Source organism: Triturus cristatus, chromosome 7 (assembly GCF_964204655.1).
Source record: "Triturus cristatus chromosome 7, aTriCri1.1, whole genome shotgun sequence".
NCBI classification, from domain to species: domain Eukaryota; kingdom Metazoa; phylum Chordata; class Amphibia; order Caudata; family Salamandridae; genus Triturus; species Triturus cristatus.
This window is the reverse complement of record NC_140590.1, coordinates 787,982,521-788,001,372: the sequence shown is the minus strand read 5'-3', so window position 1 is coordinate 788,001,372 and position 18,852 is coordinate 787,982,521. Positions and strand designations below refer to the sequence as shown.

Here is an 18,852-nt window from a genome sequence, read left to right as displayed (position 1 = left end):
GGTATTTACAGTTGCTGTCTAATGTCTGGGAGATTTTTAGCACAGCAAGTTTTCTTATCGCAGCAGTCAGAAAAAAGAAGAAAAAATGAGAGCGATTTTTATGATCTTGATTATATTAATTGGTTTTAATGAACTAAGGATTTTTATGATGTCATATTTTAGATTGTCTCTCCCGAATCATTTAAGACTTATAATTAGTGTAATATCTTTGCTGACAATTAATGTTATAGAATATGGGGGAAAACATTGAGATGGATTCTTATGATCTAGTTTATATTAATTGATTTTAATGCATAATGGTTTTCTACAATGTCATATTTTAGATTGTTTGTCCCTGATTATTTAATGTTAGAACTTGTGTAAACATCATTGCTGCTAATCAATATTTTATCAATTTTAATTTTGTGTATAGAATGCTTTTATGGTTTTAATTAACCGAATATGGTACTTTTGACTGACTGACTGACTGACATCTGAGCATTATTTTTGCAATTGCAACTGCAAGAAAGACTCAATTTGAGATCCATTACAAGAGTAGTTAGCAATGGTAGATGATTACAAAGTGTGTTCAATTTACTAAGCAACAGTTCAGTATTCGCTGGTTCTGAGGAGGCACTTTGTGTTCCCGGCATAAGCGAAATAGTAGATATTTCCTCAGAGAGGACGATAGGCAGTGATGTTTGTACACATTGATCGTTTGGTTGTATGAGGTCAAATCGATTGTGACAGGGCACATTGGGAACCACAGTGACAGTGGGATATAAGGAACACAGGGTCTTAGCCAGTTGGTCTGCAGCATTAATAACTTTAGGGCTAAGAGGAGAAAGTCAATTGAACATTCGTAATGCCCTGATTTCCAAGACTTAACTTACAGGGCAAGATATGGTCCTCCGTTAAAGTGGAAGCTCTGGTACTAGCCGACTTGAACATGTCAGGTACTTTGGCAGTTTGTCCTTCCCCCTTGATTTACTTGTGGTAAGGAGAAACTCTACCTCTCCAATTAAGGTGTTGATATCGGCTAGTGTAGTAGATCCAGATGGTGAAGCCTCAGGTCTGCTTGTCCCTGGTCTCTTCTGCTTTTGGCATGGAATTCAGGGTTCACAAGGCCCCCCGCCTTGCGTTTGCCCATTGTTATTTTTGAACACAAAGTAAAACTAGAAGCCTAAAGTAGACACTTACAGCAGATGCCTTCAGGTGCCTTCAGTGGTGACTTGTCAATGAAAGAGAAGGGGACCAGCCTCTTCCGGGCAATGACTGGCGAAGACAGGCCCAGTCTTCACCCAGGCACACGCCCAGCCGCGTCCTGTCTGCAGCACCCCAAGCAACCTTTGTGCGCGTCTCCAGGCGCAAAGAACATAAAGCTGGCGGCGGCTGCTGCAGGCAACACTGGGGCTTGTGGTCCGCCCCCTCCTTCTCCTCAGTACCAGCTCCCGCGCTGCGGGAGCCCAAGCAACCTTTGTGTGCACCTCCGGCCGCGAAGAACATAACGCTTGCGGCGGCTGCCACAGGCAACACTAGAGCTTGTAGTCCGCCCCCTCCTTCTCCTCAGTACCGGGTCTATATACAATGTTGCATTGACTTCATACCATTTGATTCCATATTGTTAAGTCATTGGTCAGTTCCTTAATTCCACATTCCATCATGAGAAAATCCTTTTTATACGTGGATGGGATCTCTAGCAAATATTGAATCCAACATCCATTGTGCTCCTGGACAGTCTGCCCTTGTAATTGACACCCTAATACATGTCTCGAACCGCACACGCAGCGCCACTCACTTCATGTAAGTCTGCCAGAGAGAAAACCAGCCCACCAGGAATGGGCCATCTTAAGTAGTCGCTTATCCGTAAAATTTCTCATACCTGAGACCACTTGGAAAATGAATCCGCCTTGTTGAATAATAATAGTGTGTCTTCCTTAGATTAGTGAGCAGATGCTCGAACAAAGAAGATCTTATCTCTGCTGAACTCCACTTCTCCAGTGCAAAGGCTTTATGCCTAAGCATTCACATCCTCTCGTCAGAGTTCTTGATTGGTTTTCTGAAGCTGACACCTTACTCTATTTACCTAATTAAATGCCCTTTCCCAATCAATATCGACTTAAATTAAGAATAGGGGTTTCCTTTATGGAACACGCATGTTCAATATTTGGTCATCTTAGCACAATTCTTGTTAATATTCTATTTTACCTGATTTTTAAATATTGGCTCATGGACCATTTAAACTTGCATTAATGATGCCTAAAATCTTCAAACATAAAGAATTCATGACTTGGATTTAAATAACGTTGTTAAATAAATCCTTTAAACGCTCTACAATTCTCTTTGTCATTTCCTGTGGAGCCCCGTTGTTCTTCACTGTTTAAGGAAACAAAGATAAATGATTTCTCCTAGGACTCTCTCCTCATCAAAGAAAAAATGTCCATATGACCAGTGGGGGGTTTGTCTGATGATTACACCCAACGTTTGAGATTTAAGAATCCCCGCTCCATCACCTCCCTGCTCCTCTTTGACGCTGGAGGAAGCTGCATGTGAAGAATGGCCTCCAGGACCACCATAGACACTGCCAATTTAGGCCTTTTATCTTGTCCATATGCCTCGGGGGCATCCAGCAACAGTCGGTGGCAGCCTACCTGCTGCTCATGCAATGTGAAGGCGTGGTCATCATCCATCTTGGACAGAATGCCAGCTGATGACATCCAAGTTGCTTCCCTGAATAGTGACCCAGCTGCGCTCTTCACATAATGATGAAATCACCCCACACCGCCTCTCCTTTAAAGGTCCCAGGCAACGGTTGTTCCATACCTTCCGCCCAGAGCCCTTCTTGCGGTGGAGATAGAGCGATCAGCTCAAGGTCAGGCTCATAAGGGAAATCTTGCTCTGCACCATTTTCACTCGTCCTAAAAGTGTATTAGCACAAAAGTGCCTCAGTTTTGTACACTGGGGCATACTTGCACTTCTCCTGCCCAGTGGCCTCTGTGAGATACAACATTTTTTTTAGATTATCTCACCTCCATTCAAGTGGAGCGAGTCTGTCCCTTTTCAGGTTGGGCGCTATAATAATTTGCATATAGGTGGTTCTTGACTGCAGTGCCACAGACAACCTAAAAACAAAGTAAATAGAATGCGGCCTTGGAAGTTACCAGTCATTCAGATTGACTCGTTTAAATTCATCCTTTTTGTTCTGTGCATGGAAGCCTTCAGAGTGCGGCAGAAGTTTAGCATTATGGAAGATGTTACCAAATGACGAGCTCGTATCTAACAGACGCCTTCCTTACATTACTAACTAAAGGACAAGTGGAAACTTCTTCAGATGCCAGAGCTGTGTCTTATGCACATATCAGAAATAAACTCAAGCCCTTAACTTCAGGTACCATGAAGTGTTCCTCATTCCCAGAGCAAATGAGAGACTGCTTTATCAGAGCCTTCCGTATCTTTTGCACTAATGACAGACTCACATTCTGTTACAGGTCGGTCTCTCATGATAACTGGACATTTTACGGGAATGGTGTTTATTTCAAAGCGGTTAAATGCTGATCTGAGCAGAACAGAATTTCTGGTGAGTGTTATGACAGAGGGTTTAGCTCAGGTGCATGGAGGGGACGTATGTCAGGAAACAGTAATAATTAATTGCAACAAATTGCTTGGTATGTTGTTGCCTCCTCTCTTGGACTCTGTGTTGAACACTGGCTGCCTGTCCTCAGACGCTCACCTACAAAACAAAGGAAGCAAAGTTCCCAGAGTCCTGAGGACATGAGTGCTCCACAGACATAACGGAGACAGGAATTCTCGCCAATCCACCTTGTACTGAATGACCCAGTACTATATACTTTTGCATCTTCACTGCATCCTCCCACTTATTGTGCCAGGAAAGCTAAGCTTGTTAGAGGTTTGGGCAGGATGGATTCATGGCAGGAAATCCACTGTGGGTTATGAAGTCAATGTTCCTCACTTAAACGCCAGATCTGTGCCCCAGAATCCACCTGCCACAGATCCCTCCTCTCAGGCTCTGCCTGCCTTCGCGCCGGTAGGATGGGACTGAAGGCCGCTGCGGCGGCGTGGATCTGCCAGAAGCTCAGTCTGACTGTCACACCCCCCCGCTGCGCCTCAAGGACAAGCTCAAGCCACAGTTAAAGGTGAACAAGCCCTAAAATGCCTCTTTTCTCCAACCCCCCGATGTGGGATGTTCCAGGTGGCAATTCACACCAATAATCTACAACAGGCTCCCCTGAAGAGCTTCAAAAACACCCAACCTTTAAGCATCAAGAAACCCACTAATTCCCACCGAATCCCCAAACCCGCAAACCAGTGAGTGATTCTTCAGCAAGGCTCTTGGCTGCCCAGTGGATCACTTGAGTCATGCATGAAGTGTGATTCTCATACCTGCCCTTCAGAGCTCACCTTCAACCACCTCCAAAGTCTTCTCATGCTTTTTGTCATTAAACCACCCTGGGATCGCCACGCGGCAGCAGTAGGTCTCCGCGTCTGAAGTGCGCACATCTTCAATGGTCAGAGACACGTCCCCGCCTGAGATGTTCCCCTTTAGCTGGTATCTGGTGAATTCGCTCCATGTCAGTCTCCTGCCATCAGTGCGGAGGATTTCATTGCTGCACCCAGAAAAAGAGCAGCGCCCACGACCCCAGCACATGGAGGAGACGTCCGAGTGTCTTGTAACAGGGTATGTGCAGAGCAAAGTGACAGACTGACCTACAACTCCTCGCACTGGTGACCCCGAAACAGGGAATCCTGCAAAACACATACAATAATGAAGGGTTAGAGAGACTGGTTTATAGCAACACACAATGCCAGAGAAATACATGATATTTAAGTTACTCACTCCATTTTTACAGGGTACCTAGAGACCTCTCTTCTTCACTGCAATTTTTGGGATTGCAATCACCCAAATATGGGACATGTCAGTCTTTATTCGTCTGATGATAATGGGAGAAAAAGCCCTTATATGAACTCATGACCAGCCTGCAGAAGCGCCACTTATGGTCGGCCCTTTGCATTACAACCCCAACAGCCGAAGGAGTGAAGCATCATGCCCTTTGCCCCACAATACAGAGACACGCAGTGTCAGAAGAAAAGCTCTGTATTCAGCCCGACAATTGGTGACCGCAGGGCCTTAAGTGGGAAGATAAAAGTCGGAGGCTCTCCCAAAAGGGGAGTAGGGTAAGAAGCGTAACTAGGAATCCTTTCCAAGAGCCATGGCCTACAAGATTAAGGGTGTGGCTTAAAACAAGTAAACTAAAATCCTGTGCTTCCCCATGTGTACAACCTGACGAGCATGTCGGTGCCTCTCTGTCAGCTTTCTGGTATTTTATCCAGCGCAGACATATCACACAGTAACATAATTGCACCTAAAACAAGCAAATGTATTACCTTTGCCAATGCTTGTTAGAATACACATAAATATAAATGAGAAGCAGCAATGGTTTTGTGAATAATTATAATTCAAAATGTTTCAATTCTGAAAATATGAGACTGCTGATTAAATATTACTTAGGTCTGTGGAAGGGGCAGTAGTCTTAGGTGTGTCTCAATGTTTATGGTTCCTCCCTTCAGACCACCTTTCCTCTGCCATCATTCTGTTGGACATTAACGGCCTTTATCTCCCCACATCTTTCTGAGATCTTCCATCTGCATATCTCACACCTCACTTATTTCCTGTTCAACACTCTCTTTTCACTATCTGTCTTTCAGGTACTTTCTTGCATCTCTTTCACTTAACGGCCTAGGGTGACCAACCGTCCGTAAATTTCACGGACCGTCTGTCATTTTGGTGTGATGTCCGTTGTCCGTAATCATTCCTTTTATGGACGCCTTTTTTCCAAAATTTTGGACATTGATTACAGCGAGCTGTGCTGTTCCCCTGTGAGAAGCCTCAAGAGACGAAACGTTCTCAGGGGCCAGCTCGCACTTCCCTGTTGAACTCCAGAGGCTGCAGCAGCCCCTCGCTGGGCTCTCACAGACTGTGGTCGGGCCCATTGTCATTGCGACTGAGGCCGATTATCTCCTTTCGAATGACAATGCGCCCGCCTCTGCCTTTAGCATATCATGTGCCAGTGAGATCGTAGTTAGTGATTACAGAGGAGCTTTCGTAAACAGAGCACTGTGGGGAACTTGTGGCCTCGTGTAATTTGTCAATGTTGTACACAGAGTGAACAGGGCAGGAGCAGTGACGGGACAGAAGAGGCAACAGGAAAGGAGAGGTGATGGGGCAGGAGAGGTGACTGGCCAGGAGAAATAACGGACAGGAGAAGTGACGGGGCAGGAGAAGTGAGAGGGCAGGAAAGGTGATTTGGCAGGAGAGGTGACCGGCCAAGAGAAGTGACGGGCAGGAGAAGTGACGGGGCAGGAGAGATGACGGGGCAGGAGAGGTGACGGGGAAGGAGAAGTGAAGGGGCAGGAGCGGTGATTAGGCATGAGCAGGAGCGGTAACCGGGTGGGAGCGGTGAAAGGACAGGAGCAGTGACAGGACGATAGGAAAGGAGAGGTGATGGGGCAGGAGAGGCGACCGGGCAGGAGAAGGGACAGGCAGGAGAAGGGGCAGGAGAGGTGACAGGGCAGGAGAAGTGATGGGGCAGGAGAATTGATGGGGCAGGAGAAGTGATGGGACAGGAGAAGTGATGGGGCAAGAGAAGCAAGAGGGAAGGAGAGGTGACAGAGAAGGAGAGGCGACAGGGATGGAGAGCTGATGGGGCAGGAGAAGTGACAGGCAGGAGAAGTGATGGGTAGGAGAAGTGAAGGGCAGGAGTGGTGATGGGATAGGAGAGGTGACGGGGCAGGAGAGGTGATTAGGCATGAGCAGGAACAGTGACCAGGCAGGAGCGGTGAACGGACAGGAGCAGTGAATGGACAGGAACGGTGAACAGGGAAGGAGAAGTGACGGGGCAGCAGAAGTAATGGGGCAGCAGAAGTGACGGGGCAGCAGAAGTGACGGGCCAGGGGAAGTGAGGGGCAGGGGAAGTGAGGGGCAAGGGAAGTGACGAGGCAGGAGCGGTGATCGAGCATGAGCAGGAGTACTGACTGGACAGGAGCAGTGATGGGGCAGGAGAAGGGGGGGCAGGAGAAGTGACAGGGCAGGAGCAGTGATTAGGCATGAGCAGGAGCGGTGAACGGGTAGGAGCAGGGAATGGGCAGGAGCAGTGAACGGGCAGGAGAAGTGACTGAGATGGGGAAATAACAGGGAAGGAGCGGTGAAGGGGTAGAGAAGTGACCGGGCAGGCAAAAGTTACAGGGCAGGAGAAGTGACTTGTACTTATGTTCCTTGCCTATTTATTTATACTCTATTGCATGACATCCACTGATGTGTCTTCAAAGCATACCTGCTGTCCCGACTTTTTGTCCTGAATTTTGACCTCCTGTCCTGAATTTTGAACACTTGTCCTGAATTGTTACACTCACCATCCTGAATTTGCACCCATGCCAGTTGGCCACCCTATTACGGCCAAATACACGCAGAACGCATCCACTCATCTGTAAGCCCTGCATTTTGTTTTACTTTTGCTCTGTCAAGATTTCTACAGCTGTGTACATCCTTCACATACATAATCATACAATCACAATTACAATAGGTGACCATTGCACTGTGCAACCTGTAGAGAGGCCAAGGATTGCATGAGCATGCACTCTGAACATTTTTATGTATTACTGCAAGGCACTGTGAGAAACGCGCTCTGCACTCAACCCCAACCTCAGAGCTCTCAACTGTAATCCGTTACAAGTGCCCTCCCTCAACCTGAACTCACACTGAAACCTAGAGGCCACTCAGTTCGCAGTACGCAGCACTATACAAGAGTGATATGCCACAGACAAATATACAGAAACATCCTGGAAAAACACAGAAAAGCAAATCAAGATTATATAAAACATGTCATAAGTAAACATGAACAACCTCCCTGACGTGGAGTACCTTAAGGATTTTTACAGTCATTGCTCAGACATCGATCAGTGTTTTGCCTTCAAGGTTATGGAGATAACTCTTGGGCTTGATATGGACCCTCTTCATTTTCAGTTTTAGATCAAAGTCTACCAGACAGAGCAGCTGTCTGGTTGCTTAAAAGAAAATTATGTTGGGGACATTCTGAAAGGTGACCTAGGTTTGCATTCCGCCTTTTCTTACCCTTGGCTTTGTGGTTTGTAACTCACATTTGCTTGCTTTCTATTTGCTGGCTTTATTTTTGTTAGGCTGTCCAGCACGTCTTTGTCCTCCTGTGAAGCATAGCCTGTTTACTGTATTCTTCCACGAGTGCTCCTTTCTGTAAACAGGCCTTTAAATTTTGTTCTTATCTTGTCACATCTGCTGTGCATCGAAAAACAGAAGTCGAATGTCAGGCTCTTTCTTCAGAGGGTGCTTGGAGTTTACTTTTCTTTCTCTGACATCAAAATGAGGGGATTTATCTGACAATCTGGGTGTGTGAAATGGAAAGGCTTTTTATAGCACAAAACAAAATTTAAATATGTGTAAATGAACTTTCAGAATATATGAGAATTGGGAAAGCACAAATGAACACATATTTTGGTAATTCTCGAGTGTGCTGGAAACAAATATTTTTATATGATCAAAACAAATCAATACTCTAGTTGATGCATTTCCACACATTATCACTTGTGTGCTGTATAGTTTTGACAGTAAAACAGAATGTCCGTGCAAATGTAATGATCATTTCAACTGAAAATGTGTTTTCTGTAATGCCATCACACTATGCTTACTCCACTCTAGATCACTCCACTCTGTGCCACTTTAGACCATGACACTCTACGACACTCTACATTTTCTACGTCATTCAATGACACTCTAAGCCTCTCAACTGCACTTTATACCACTCTAAGCCATTCTACTCCTCTCCTCTCTAAGCAGCTCCACTTTATACCACTCCCCTCTACACCACTTCATTCTACGTCACTACAATCATAACACACACTACTTTGCTCTACTCTATGACACTCAACTCTGATCCACTGTGCGCCACTCCACTCTATGACACTTCACTCTCTGCCACTCTACTCCACTCTACGGGCCCGATTCACAGAACTAACTGACGACAAAATCCTAAACTTACGACCATTTTGGTATTCACAGAAGGCACTTACTCATTTTGGTATTCACAGAAGGCACTTACTCATTTCGGTATTCACAGAAGTTAGGAGTCCTAACTTTAGGACTCCTAAATGCCTTCTGTGAATACCGAAAGTCTTAAAGTTAGGATTTTTCTCAGTTTAGGAGTAGTAAAGTTAGGACTCCTAACTTTAGGACTCCTAAATGCCTTCTGTGAATACCGAAAGTCTTAAAGTTAGGATTTTTCTCAGTTTAGGAGTAGTTAAATTAGGACTCCTAACTTTACTACTCCTAAACTGAGAAAAATCCTAACTTTAAGACTTTTGGTATTCACAGAAGGCATTTAGGAGTCCTAAAGTTAGGACTCCTAACTTCCGTGAATACCGAAATGAGTAAGTGCCTTCTGTGAATACCAAAATGAGTAAGTGCCTTCTGTGAATATCAAAATGGTAGTCAGTTTAGGATTTTGTCTTAAGTTAGTTCTGTGAATCAGGCCCACCGACACTCCACTCTATGATATTCCACTCTGTCCCACTCCACTCTATCCCACTCCACAACACTCTATGACATTCTACTACATTCTGTGGCACTCTACTCAATGCCACCATATGCTACTCCACTCTATGCCATGCTACTCTACTTCAGTCTACTCCACTCTACCACACTGTATTCCACTTCATGACACTCTTCAACCCTCCACTCCATGACCCTCCACTCTACGACCCTTCGCTCTATGACACTCTACTTTATGAAACTCTCCTCTACAACACTTCAGCCTACGGTATTTCACTCTATGACTCTCTACACCACTCCAATTTATTTCACTCTACTCCACTCTAAAACACTCTGTGTCACTCCACTCTGTGACATTCTAGTCCTATTCACGCCTCTCCACTCTACGACATTCTTTTCCACTCTATGCTACTCCATTCTGCAGCACTCTTCTCCATCTACTCAACTCTATGCTACTCCGTCTACGCTACTCCACACCTCTGTACTCCACTCTACCCCACTCTACTATACTCTATGACACACTCCTATGCTCTACTTCACTACTCCACTCTACACCATTCCACTCTACATCCCTCTATGCCACTCAATGCCACATTATGCCACCCCACTCTATGGTATTCTATGCCACTCCACTTTACAACACTCTATGCCCCATCACCTCTCCACTCTACACCACTCCACTCTATGCCACTATACGCCACTCCACACCACTGCCCTTTACGCCACTAACTTTTAGCCATGCTGGACAGCAGCCATGATGCTGTACAACATAGATAAAACACATTGGCATTGCCACCAACTCTAACATAGGTAAGTTCTATTGACTTTGCCAATGCTTGTTATTACTAACATAGGGGGGCACAGCCACATAAAAGCTATGGGTGAGAGTACACCAGGTTCCAGAACTGATACCTTTGTATACCATGCCATCATGTGTCAAAGGGCTTCTGTAAACTGAAAAGACATAATTTACTAAAGCAAAGATATTTTGCTCTCGGCCCCACAAAAGGAATACCACTGGCAAAGCCAAGAGGTCTCTCCTATGTGAGAGTGTTTGATTTTGGCAATGACTTTTAGCCTTGCTGCAGAGCAGCGTGGCTGTTGTGCAGTATGTATATAAGTTATCACAAAAAAAAGTGCTAGAAACACTTTTTTTGCTACCTTCCCTAATAGCGCTTTTTTTTTTACAACTTTTATGGAGCTTTTTTCCCAACTTTTAGTCAAACTGCTCTACAACGCGGCTATAAGACATTTGAAAAGCCAATAGCTCTCACATCGGCGAGCCATATTGGCTTTGCCAATGCTTTGTTTGCACGAGTAAGCCAAAATACGCAGGGGAGGTAAAAAATCTTTAAAAAATTGTTTTTAAACAATATGAATGGAAGAAGCAACACGAAAACTGGGAAACAAATAAATTGTCCTGAAACGCAAAATCGTAGTGCATTAAAATTAAGTATTGTTTTTGCCCACGTACGGCAAAGTATAAGTACAGTGATAAACTATATGAAAAAAAAACTGGTTCCAATGAGTGGGAATAGAAATAGCAACACAAAGATGACCACACAGAAAGCACTTTAATCCGATTCTAATTGAAATGAAATGTGAGTTTTTGGCTACGTAAAGCAACATACGTGTTTGGTGACATAACAATATGAGAAAAGAAGATGGATATACAAATTAATAACTGAGATACCGATCAAACACATAAAGCTTAATGGGAATGCATTGAAATAAAAGCTTGTTTTTGCCCACGTAAGGCAACGTATTTGGAAAGCTATAAACAATATGAAAAAAGGTGTATATAATATAAGCAGTGCCGGATTAAACCTAGTGGGGGCCCCTAGACAGTCAAATATTCAGAGCCCCACTCGCAAATTATCTGCGAACGTTTTTAATTTACCAACCAAGAATTTTACTAAACCCATTTCATTACACAGAACTAAACACTAACAACTATTAATGTTTTTAAACAAAATGTAATTGGAAACAATTTAAGAAAGCTTGATTGAAATTTTCTGTCAAGATCAAATCAATATTATTTGGATCCTTTGTCGCGGGGCCCCTAAAAGGAGTGGGGCCCATACGCCAGTGCCTACTTTGCCTATTTGGTAATCCGGAACTGGTAAAAAGTCGGAAAGGAGATAGCAACACGAAGTTGAGCAAACACATTACACTTAACTGGACTATGTGAATGCTTGTTTTTGGCCATGTAAGGTAACAAGCGTGGGCGGTTATATACAATATGAAAAATAAAAGGTGTATATAGAAAGTAGAAAAGGAGACAACAATAAAGACGAGCAAACACATTACATGCTAATTAATCTAATAGGCAACCATTTAAATGTTTTTAGTACAAGGAAGATACTGCACTCAAGCAGAGATAATGAAAACAAGAAAAAAGCGCAAGCACCATGGAGGGAGCAGCAGACGGGGGAGGAAGAAATAGTAGCTCAATCACGTCAAGGGCAGTGGATGGGCAGGACTAACTTGAATCAATCTGTGCTTGGTCCCTGCTCCACAGAAATGACTGGAAATTACGTTTCACCTGCCCTGGCCAATTAAGGAGGCTGATAGGATGAGTGATGTGAAGCCGACAAATAGTAAGCAATGGGTGGACTCCAGCTAATTTTGTTGACAATTGTGTCTCGCATGCGAGACGCATGCTCTCGCAGACTTCACCCCAAAAAGAGGTGTGAAGACCCTTGAACTTGGCTCCAGTGGGTCCTACAGTCTCTGGTCGCAGAAGAGACAGGTTTTTCTCGGCCAAACCATGAGTGCAACAGGTATTGGAACAGACATCTCATATGGAGCCTTAGAAAAAGCAAGGTGGCTTCCGTTGCCATGTTGATGATGTGCCTTTAATATTTATTTTAAATACCCATAATTTACCCAGCGTTGGCAGAGCCATAACATATTATCCTGTGTGTGTAAATATACCTAAATTGACGTCTGAGGACCATGCTCCTATCAGTGAAATCTGGACAACTGGTGGTGCACCCAGCACAGTGTGAGACAGCACCATGGTCTGACATAGTGTGAGACAGCACACGTGTGATATAAGCAGTGAGGGGTGAGACAACACCCTGCTCTTGCACAGTGACTTTGACTCACTGGCCAAAGGGTCCAGGATCTTCACATTAATTTTGTATCCTGAAGATGGTCTCACAGATATATTACAACAGAGACCGAAACATCTACATCTAACCCAATTTTCCTTTTAGTTACTGTTAAATTTGGTTTGTGAGATCTAGATCCTATGTATAGGACAGACTTCCTATTTGAGACTGAGGAAATGGGTAATTGTACATTGATTGCTAGTCATGGTGAGACATCTTGTACCAGAGACTGATATAAAGTCAAATGCAATTTGGTGTCTTCTGCCTGTATCCTGGGCCACATGACTAGGTGTAGCTAGCTGTTGGTCTTTGTGTACTGCCCCCAGACAATGAAACAAAGGGCAACAGATGTTGGCAGGCTAGGCCATCTTTGACTTCATGAGGGGAGGAGCTGACACCTACCACACTTGTACATCACAAATGCTCTGCTTGAGCACACTCACAAAGTTTAGTTTGCAGAGCCTCCATTTTCTTCGTCATCAGATATGAGAGCAACTTGCAATCCGTGAATTCAGGGTGAGCACTGTCCAAAAATATTCTTAAGTTTTAAGATGAAACACTTCTGCTTGTTATAGAAATACTTTTTTTAAAATTGTAAAGAGACAGGCATGTTTTCACATAATATTTTTTGCAAGATTTAGGTGCCAAATATTTTCAGAGCTTGGCTTGTGCATGGGATGTCGAGCCGAGTCAGACCCTTGGCGTGACTCAGGCTGAGCTCTCCCTCTTAATTTGGTGGCTGGCCCACAACTAGTGTGATCCACAACCGACACTAGTGTGACACCCCGCACAGTGTTAGCAGGACCCTACAGTGACCCTGTTACAATAGACCCTAGTGCAGACGTCTTCAATCTGTGGGGCGCGACCCCTAGGGGGGCCGTGGAGTCCTGGGAAGGGGGTCGCGCATTCCCCAGCCTCACTTTGCCTGGATTCTAAAACATTTGCTTTCGGTTTGGAAAAAAGACAGCCCTCCTGGAACAGCAAAGTTCGCTCGTTAAATGCTGTATCTGAGTCTCCTGTGCTGTGTAAAGGTTTTGCGCCAGGGTGCCTGATCGTCTAAAAGAAATGCAAATGTGCCCAATTAGTTAATCTGTAAGTGTGAAGGGTGCATGGGACCCCATGAATCACTCCTAGCTTTGCGATGACAAAGAGTTGCTTTTTTGAGTGGTAGAACAAAGAGTTAAAAAATGGGCTAAGAAGTGTTTGCTTTTAAAAATAACTGCACTTACACAGCCCTTACTACCACTAAGGAGGTGTTGAAGCGACAGTTATTTAAAATATAAATTGCATTACATAAGCCCTGGTATTCCTAAAATCTACATTTTAGAAGAACCATTTTATTGTAAAACTATTTACACATTTTGTATCAGTCTATATTTCACTGTGTGTAATGCAAGTATAAAATAAACTCTTCCATACTCATAGCACTAAAAATACACTATTCTCCAATGCACCAACTAAGATTTAATTATGTGTCTCCCTGGTTACACACAAACCTCTGCAGTGAATTAACTAATAGAGGTTTCAAATGTACTACAGTGCATTTCCCACTGAGTAACGTCTTTTTACATTTATTTTTTATTTACGATGCCCATTATTTTATATGTAGGTACCTGATGGTGAAAGACCTAAAAAAACATACAGAATAATTTGGGGCGCATTTATGAGAGGCTTGCGCTGCCAGAGCACCAGTTTTATTGACGCTCTGGAGGCGCAAGCGTCTCAACCATATCTATGAGGCAGCGCAAAGTCACCTTGCACGGCTTTGCATGGGCTCATGGATATGGAGTAAGACAAAGCAGGGCAAGATGCTGCCTTGTCTAACTCTGCATCAAGGAGGTGTTCCATGTGCGCTGCCTGGGTGTTCCCATGCAACACCTATGGATTTTGATGCTGCCCCATACTTATAAAATCACTTAAACCTGGGGCAGCACCAAAAACATATGTCTCCCCAGTGAAAACATGTCTCCTTGTTTTTTCCTCTTTCCATATGTGCTGCATTTTTGCAGCTCACATAGAAAGAGGAAAATATCTCTCTGGATTGTTTATGTGCAGGAAGCTGTCCTTCCTGCACAAAAACAATCCTGCCTATGTTGGTGCTAGGCAGCAATTTGTGCGCCAACGCAAGAGGAAAGGACAGGAATGGACCGTATTTCATAAATATGGTGCATTCTTGCCTTTTCAGATTGGCGCAGAGCACCGCAGCAAGACTACTTCTGGCGCTGCCCAACGCCAATTCCTCATAAATGAGGCCCTTTATATTTAGCTTGTTAATAATCAAACGGTTGAGAGGGGAATAATGTGGGCTAATTCACTTCCCCTGGTACAATAGGTAAATATCAATGAGAACTAGCTTATTAGTGGAAGCTCGATGTCCATGTCAGGAGGAAAAACCTTTTGTTTTTTATGAAACTTGGGTGTGCTTCGACGCCTGACTACAGCAGAGCTGGTTTTGTGTAGTGAGAGTGCAGTAAAGTGACTGAATGTGAGTTAAAAGCTGTCCAATGGGTCCCGTTTGACTAAAGGATTTTAATAATGGGCCCTTGGCAGTATTTAAAACAACAAGGCGGATATGTGAGGAGTTACAATTATGTCTCCAATATCCTGTAAACATAAGAATGAGGTCTACATCTTTCAGCCAGACTGCTGTGTATGCTGGCTTTCATCAGGACCTATGTGTATGGTGAGTTAGTGATGGTCAGTTATGGTTTGTTTGACCAGATATGTGTCGTACACGCTAAGGTGCGTTTAAATGAGGGAGGAAATGTTCCTCTATTTGCTCAAAACCTGTTGGGAAAAGGACAACAAACAGAACAAAAACATAGACATTAAGCAACTGTAGCTTCTCATATTCGCACGCTAGTAATGGGACTAGATGAGCGCTGTGTCCGTAGACTATGTGGCAAATTAGCGGTAGTGAAATGGATAGTGACGCTTGTGAGAAAGTGGCTGTTATTTAATGCCGATTATTATGCGCTTCTGTGCCTTGATCAATAGTGTTGAGTTATCGGTATGTTCGTGGTTTTAATAACATGAAAAAAGAAAATGATACAATGCTTACAATGAGATCTTCAGAGTGAGCAACATGAATCCCGTGGGGGGGCCAGACCTGTAGTCACACACTATATGTGTGGCGAGAAAGAGAAACGAAAATCGTTTAAAGGTGGAGTACCCGGTCAGCATGGGGAACTCCGTCCAAAAGCTGGAAACGATGCCCCAAACACCCCACTTACTTCATCAAGATCACTGGCCCCCACCTTTGTTTTTAGCTACACCTCTGACCACGCCCCCACGCTCACTGGCCTTTGGTTGGCTAAACACTGCCTAACATTATTTCCACACTGTAAAAATTATTTTGTGTGGGAATTGGGGGCGTTTATGGTTGTCGATGATGAGGAGTACCAGGTTCTAGAAACTTTTGTCAGGAGGGGGTCCTTACTCCTAAAAAGGTTTGGCAAGGGGGTCTCGGCATCAAAAAGTTTGAAGACCTCTGCCCTAGTGTGATCCCGAGCAGACACTATTGTGAAACCCAGCACAGTGTTAGCAGGACCCTACAGTGACCCTGTTACAATAGGCCCTAGTGTGATCACGAGCAGACACTAGTGTGAAACCCAGCACAGTGTTAGCAGGACCCTACAGTGACCCTGTTACAATAGGCCCTAGTGTGATCACGAGCAGACACTAGTGTGAAACCCAGCACAGTGTTAGCAGGACCTTACACTGACCATTACCTTAGACCCTAGGGAGTATCTTCTTGCTTCCTGCTGATACATTGTTGCCCGCTGTGTTGCAGCCGCGCATTTCTGATCTTGCTGAGTTCCCGCTGTTGGTCCCTGCCTGGGCCGTGTGGACGAAGGAAGGAGGGAAGAAAACTATCTTTCCCAGGCTCCCTCTGCATACCTCACCTGTGCCTAGGGCCGCCCACCGGAACTCCCGCCCACAGGTGCTACAAAAGACCTCGCGGAACCCGCTGGCGCGGGTCCCGCTTCGCTTCGGAGTATCTTCTTGCTTCCTGCTGATACATTGTTGCCCGCTGTGTTGCAGCCGCGCATTTCTGATCTTGCTGAGTTCCCGCTGTTGGTCCCTGCCTGGGCCGTGTGGACGAAGGAAGGAGGGAAGAAAACTATCTTTCCCAGGCTCCCTCTGCATACCTCACCTGTGCCTAGGGCCGCCCACTGGAACTCCCGCCCACAGGTGCTACAAAAGACCTCGCGGAACCCGCTGGCGCGGATCCCGCTTCGCTTCGGAGTATCTTCTTGCTTCCTGCTGATACATTGTTGCCCGCTGTGTTGCAGCCGCGCATTTCTGATCTTGCTGAGTTCCCGCTGTTGGACCCTGCCTGGGCCGTGTGGAGGAAGGAAGGAGGGAAGAAAACTATCTTTCCCAGGCTCCCTCTGCATACCTCACCTGTGCCTAGGGCCACCCACCGGAACTCCCGCCCACAGGTGCTACAAAAGACCTCGCGGAACCCGCTGGCGCGGGTCCCGCTTCGCTTCGGAGTATCTTCTTGCTTCCTGCTGATACATTGTTGCCCGCTGTGTTGCAGCCGCGCATTTCTGATCTTGCTGAGTTCCCGCTGTTGGTCCCTGCCTGGGCCGTGTGGACGAAGGAAGGAGGGAAGAATTCTATCTTTCCCAGGCTCCCTCTGCATACCTCACCTGTGCCTAGGGCCGCCCACCGGAACTCCCGCCCATTGGCTTATATAACCTATCCTCTGCTTCCGCAGGGTGGGACCGTCTGTGGCCGTCAGGGGCCTAGGGAGGCCGGGCCGGGCCACCCCTCTGGGACTTCCTGTATGATTGTTTTGTCTCTGGTTAAACGACCTGTTAATCATTCTTCCTGTCATCATCTGTATTTTTGAGTTTCCCTCACGTGTGATCATGGCGATGTCTACACGTTCAGGAAAGGGTGGCGGGCATGGTGGAAGCACCGTTACCGGCACTTTAGATCACTTTATTATACGTGCCTGCTCGGTGCTAGAAAAAGAAATAGCTATTACGGAACGCCGTTTATCCCTTGACCAACTAAGCACCAAGCGTTCGTCGCTGGGTAATATAGCACTAGCAGTCTCTCCTGTGCTGGGTTCTATCCAGGTTATCGCGCCCAGCACTGGAACAAATCATAGTACAGAGCCTAGTGGGGCCACCCTAATTAATAGCTTCCCCAGCCACGGACCCCCTTTACACTTAGACTCTCCCTGCCCTCCATCGCAGGCAATTCATCTAGAGCCCCTTGAGCCGTCTTCTAACTTAGTTTTAGCCCATGCCACTACTTCTCTCCCTGATGCCTCTAACATTGCAGGAGCAATAGTTGCCCCTAGCAAAAGGAAAAGAGTAGGTAGTGGTCATAAGGGGGATCGCCAAAAAGTATCCAAGAAACACAAATCTAAGCTATGCAATAATACCAACTCTAAATCTGGCCGATCAGTGTTACCTTCTCCTTGTTCTCAAAGAAATCACTTATCCCCTTTGTTCCCCACTAATCCAGCCCCTGATTCACTATCTGCCGAGCAGCCATCTCTGAGTCCCAAGCTACCTTAGTTGATCAAATTGAACTTCTCCTCAAATCTTTTACACTTCCTTTAATGCAAAGAGTCAAGTCCTTATCCGAGAGGCTTGAGAGGTTCGAACAGGCCTCTCTTGATAATTTCTTCTCTCTTAAATCATTGATCAAGTTGCACGCGAAGATTGGACAAGGTAATCCTATTACTGCGGAACCCATTCCAAATATTCCAAGTGAGCCCACCTCCCAGCCAATTTTGCTAAACTCGAATACCATCTCAAGTACCAGGCCCAAGAATGTAGTACTCACATCATGTCTCAATCCTGCACCATCTTCAGGTCCCCGGAACAACAATTCCACGAACAAAGTCACTTTAGCTTGTGGTCAAACCACACGTTGTGACAGTGCAGGAGTGTCGACTCATGAGTCAGCATCTTCTAAGAGCCAACCTAATCCATCTAGTGTGAACTCTGTATCAGGCCACTCGAATACTATTACTGCCCACACTCAGGAAGTATTACCACACATTAATCTACCCCCAGAGTGTTTACCTTATGTGGCTGTCTTAGTGGGAGTCCCTCATCTCAAACCTGGCAAATTTGAATCTTTTTCTGAGCTAAAAAATAAAACGACTTATTGGCTGAATAAAAACAGGCCGCT

At 45.2% G+C, this 18,852-nt stretch overlaps 1 protein-coding gene across 2 annotated transcripts in view; it reads right to left on the bottom strand.

The window, feature by feature from the left end:
• Positions 1–18,852, bottom strand: part of LOC146810574 (hepatitis A virus cellular receptor 2 homolog) — a 139,014-nt gene that overhangs the window by 111,558 nt on the left and 8,604 nt on the right. Inside the window, exons 2-3 of one of the 2 annotated variants that reach the window (XM_085617610.1) lie at positions 8,152–8,305; positions 4,399–4,743 (exon numbers count right to left, since the gene is read on the bottom strand). In XM_085617610.1, coding sequence (XP_085473736.1) covers positions 4,399–4,645 — 247 coding nt within the window. In that variant the 5' untranslated portion in view covers positions 4,646–4,743; positions 8,152–8,305. The remainder of the gene's footprint in view (positions 1–4,398; positions 4,744–8,151; positions 8,306–18,852) is intronic. The other variant, XM_085617609.1, reaches the window with a different exon arrangement.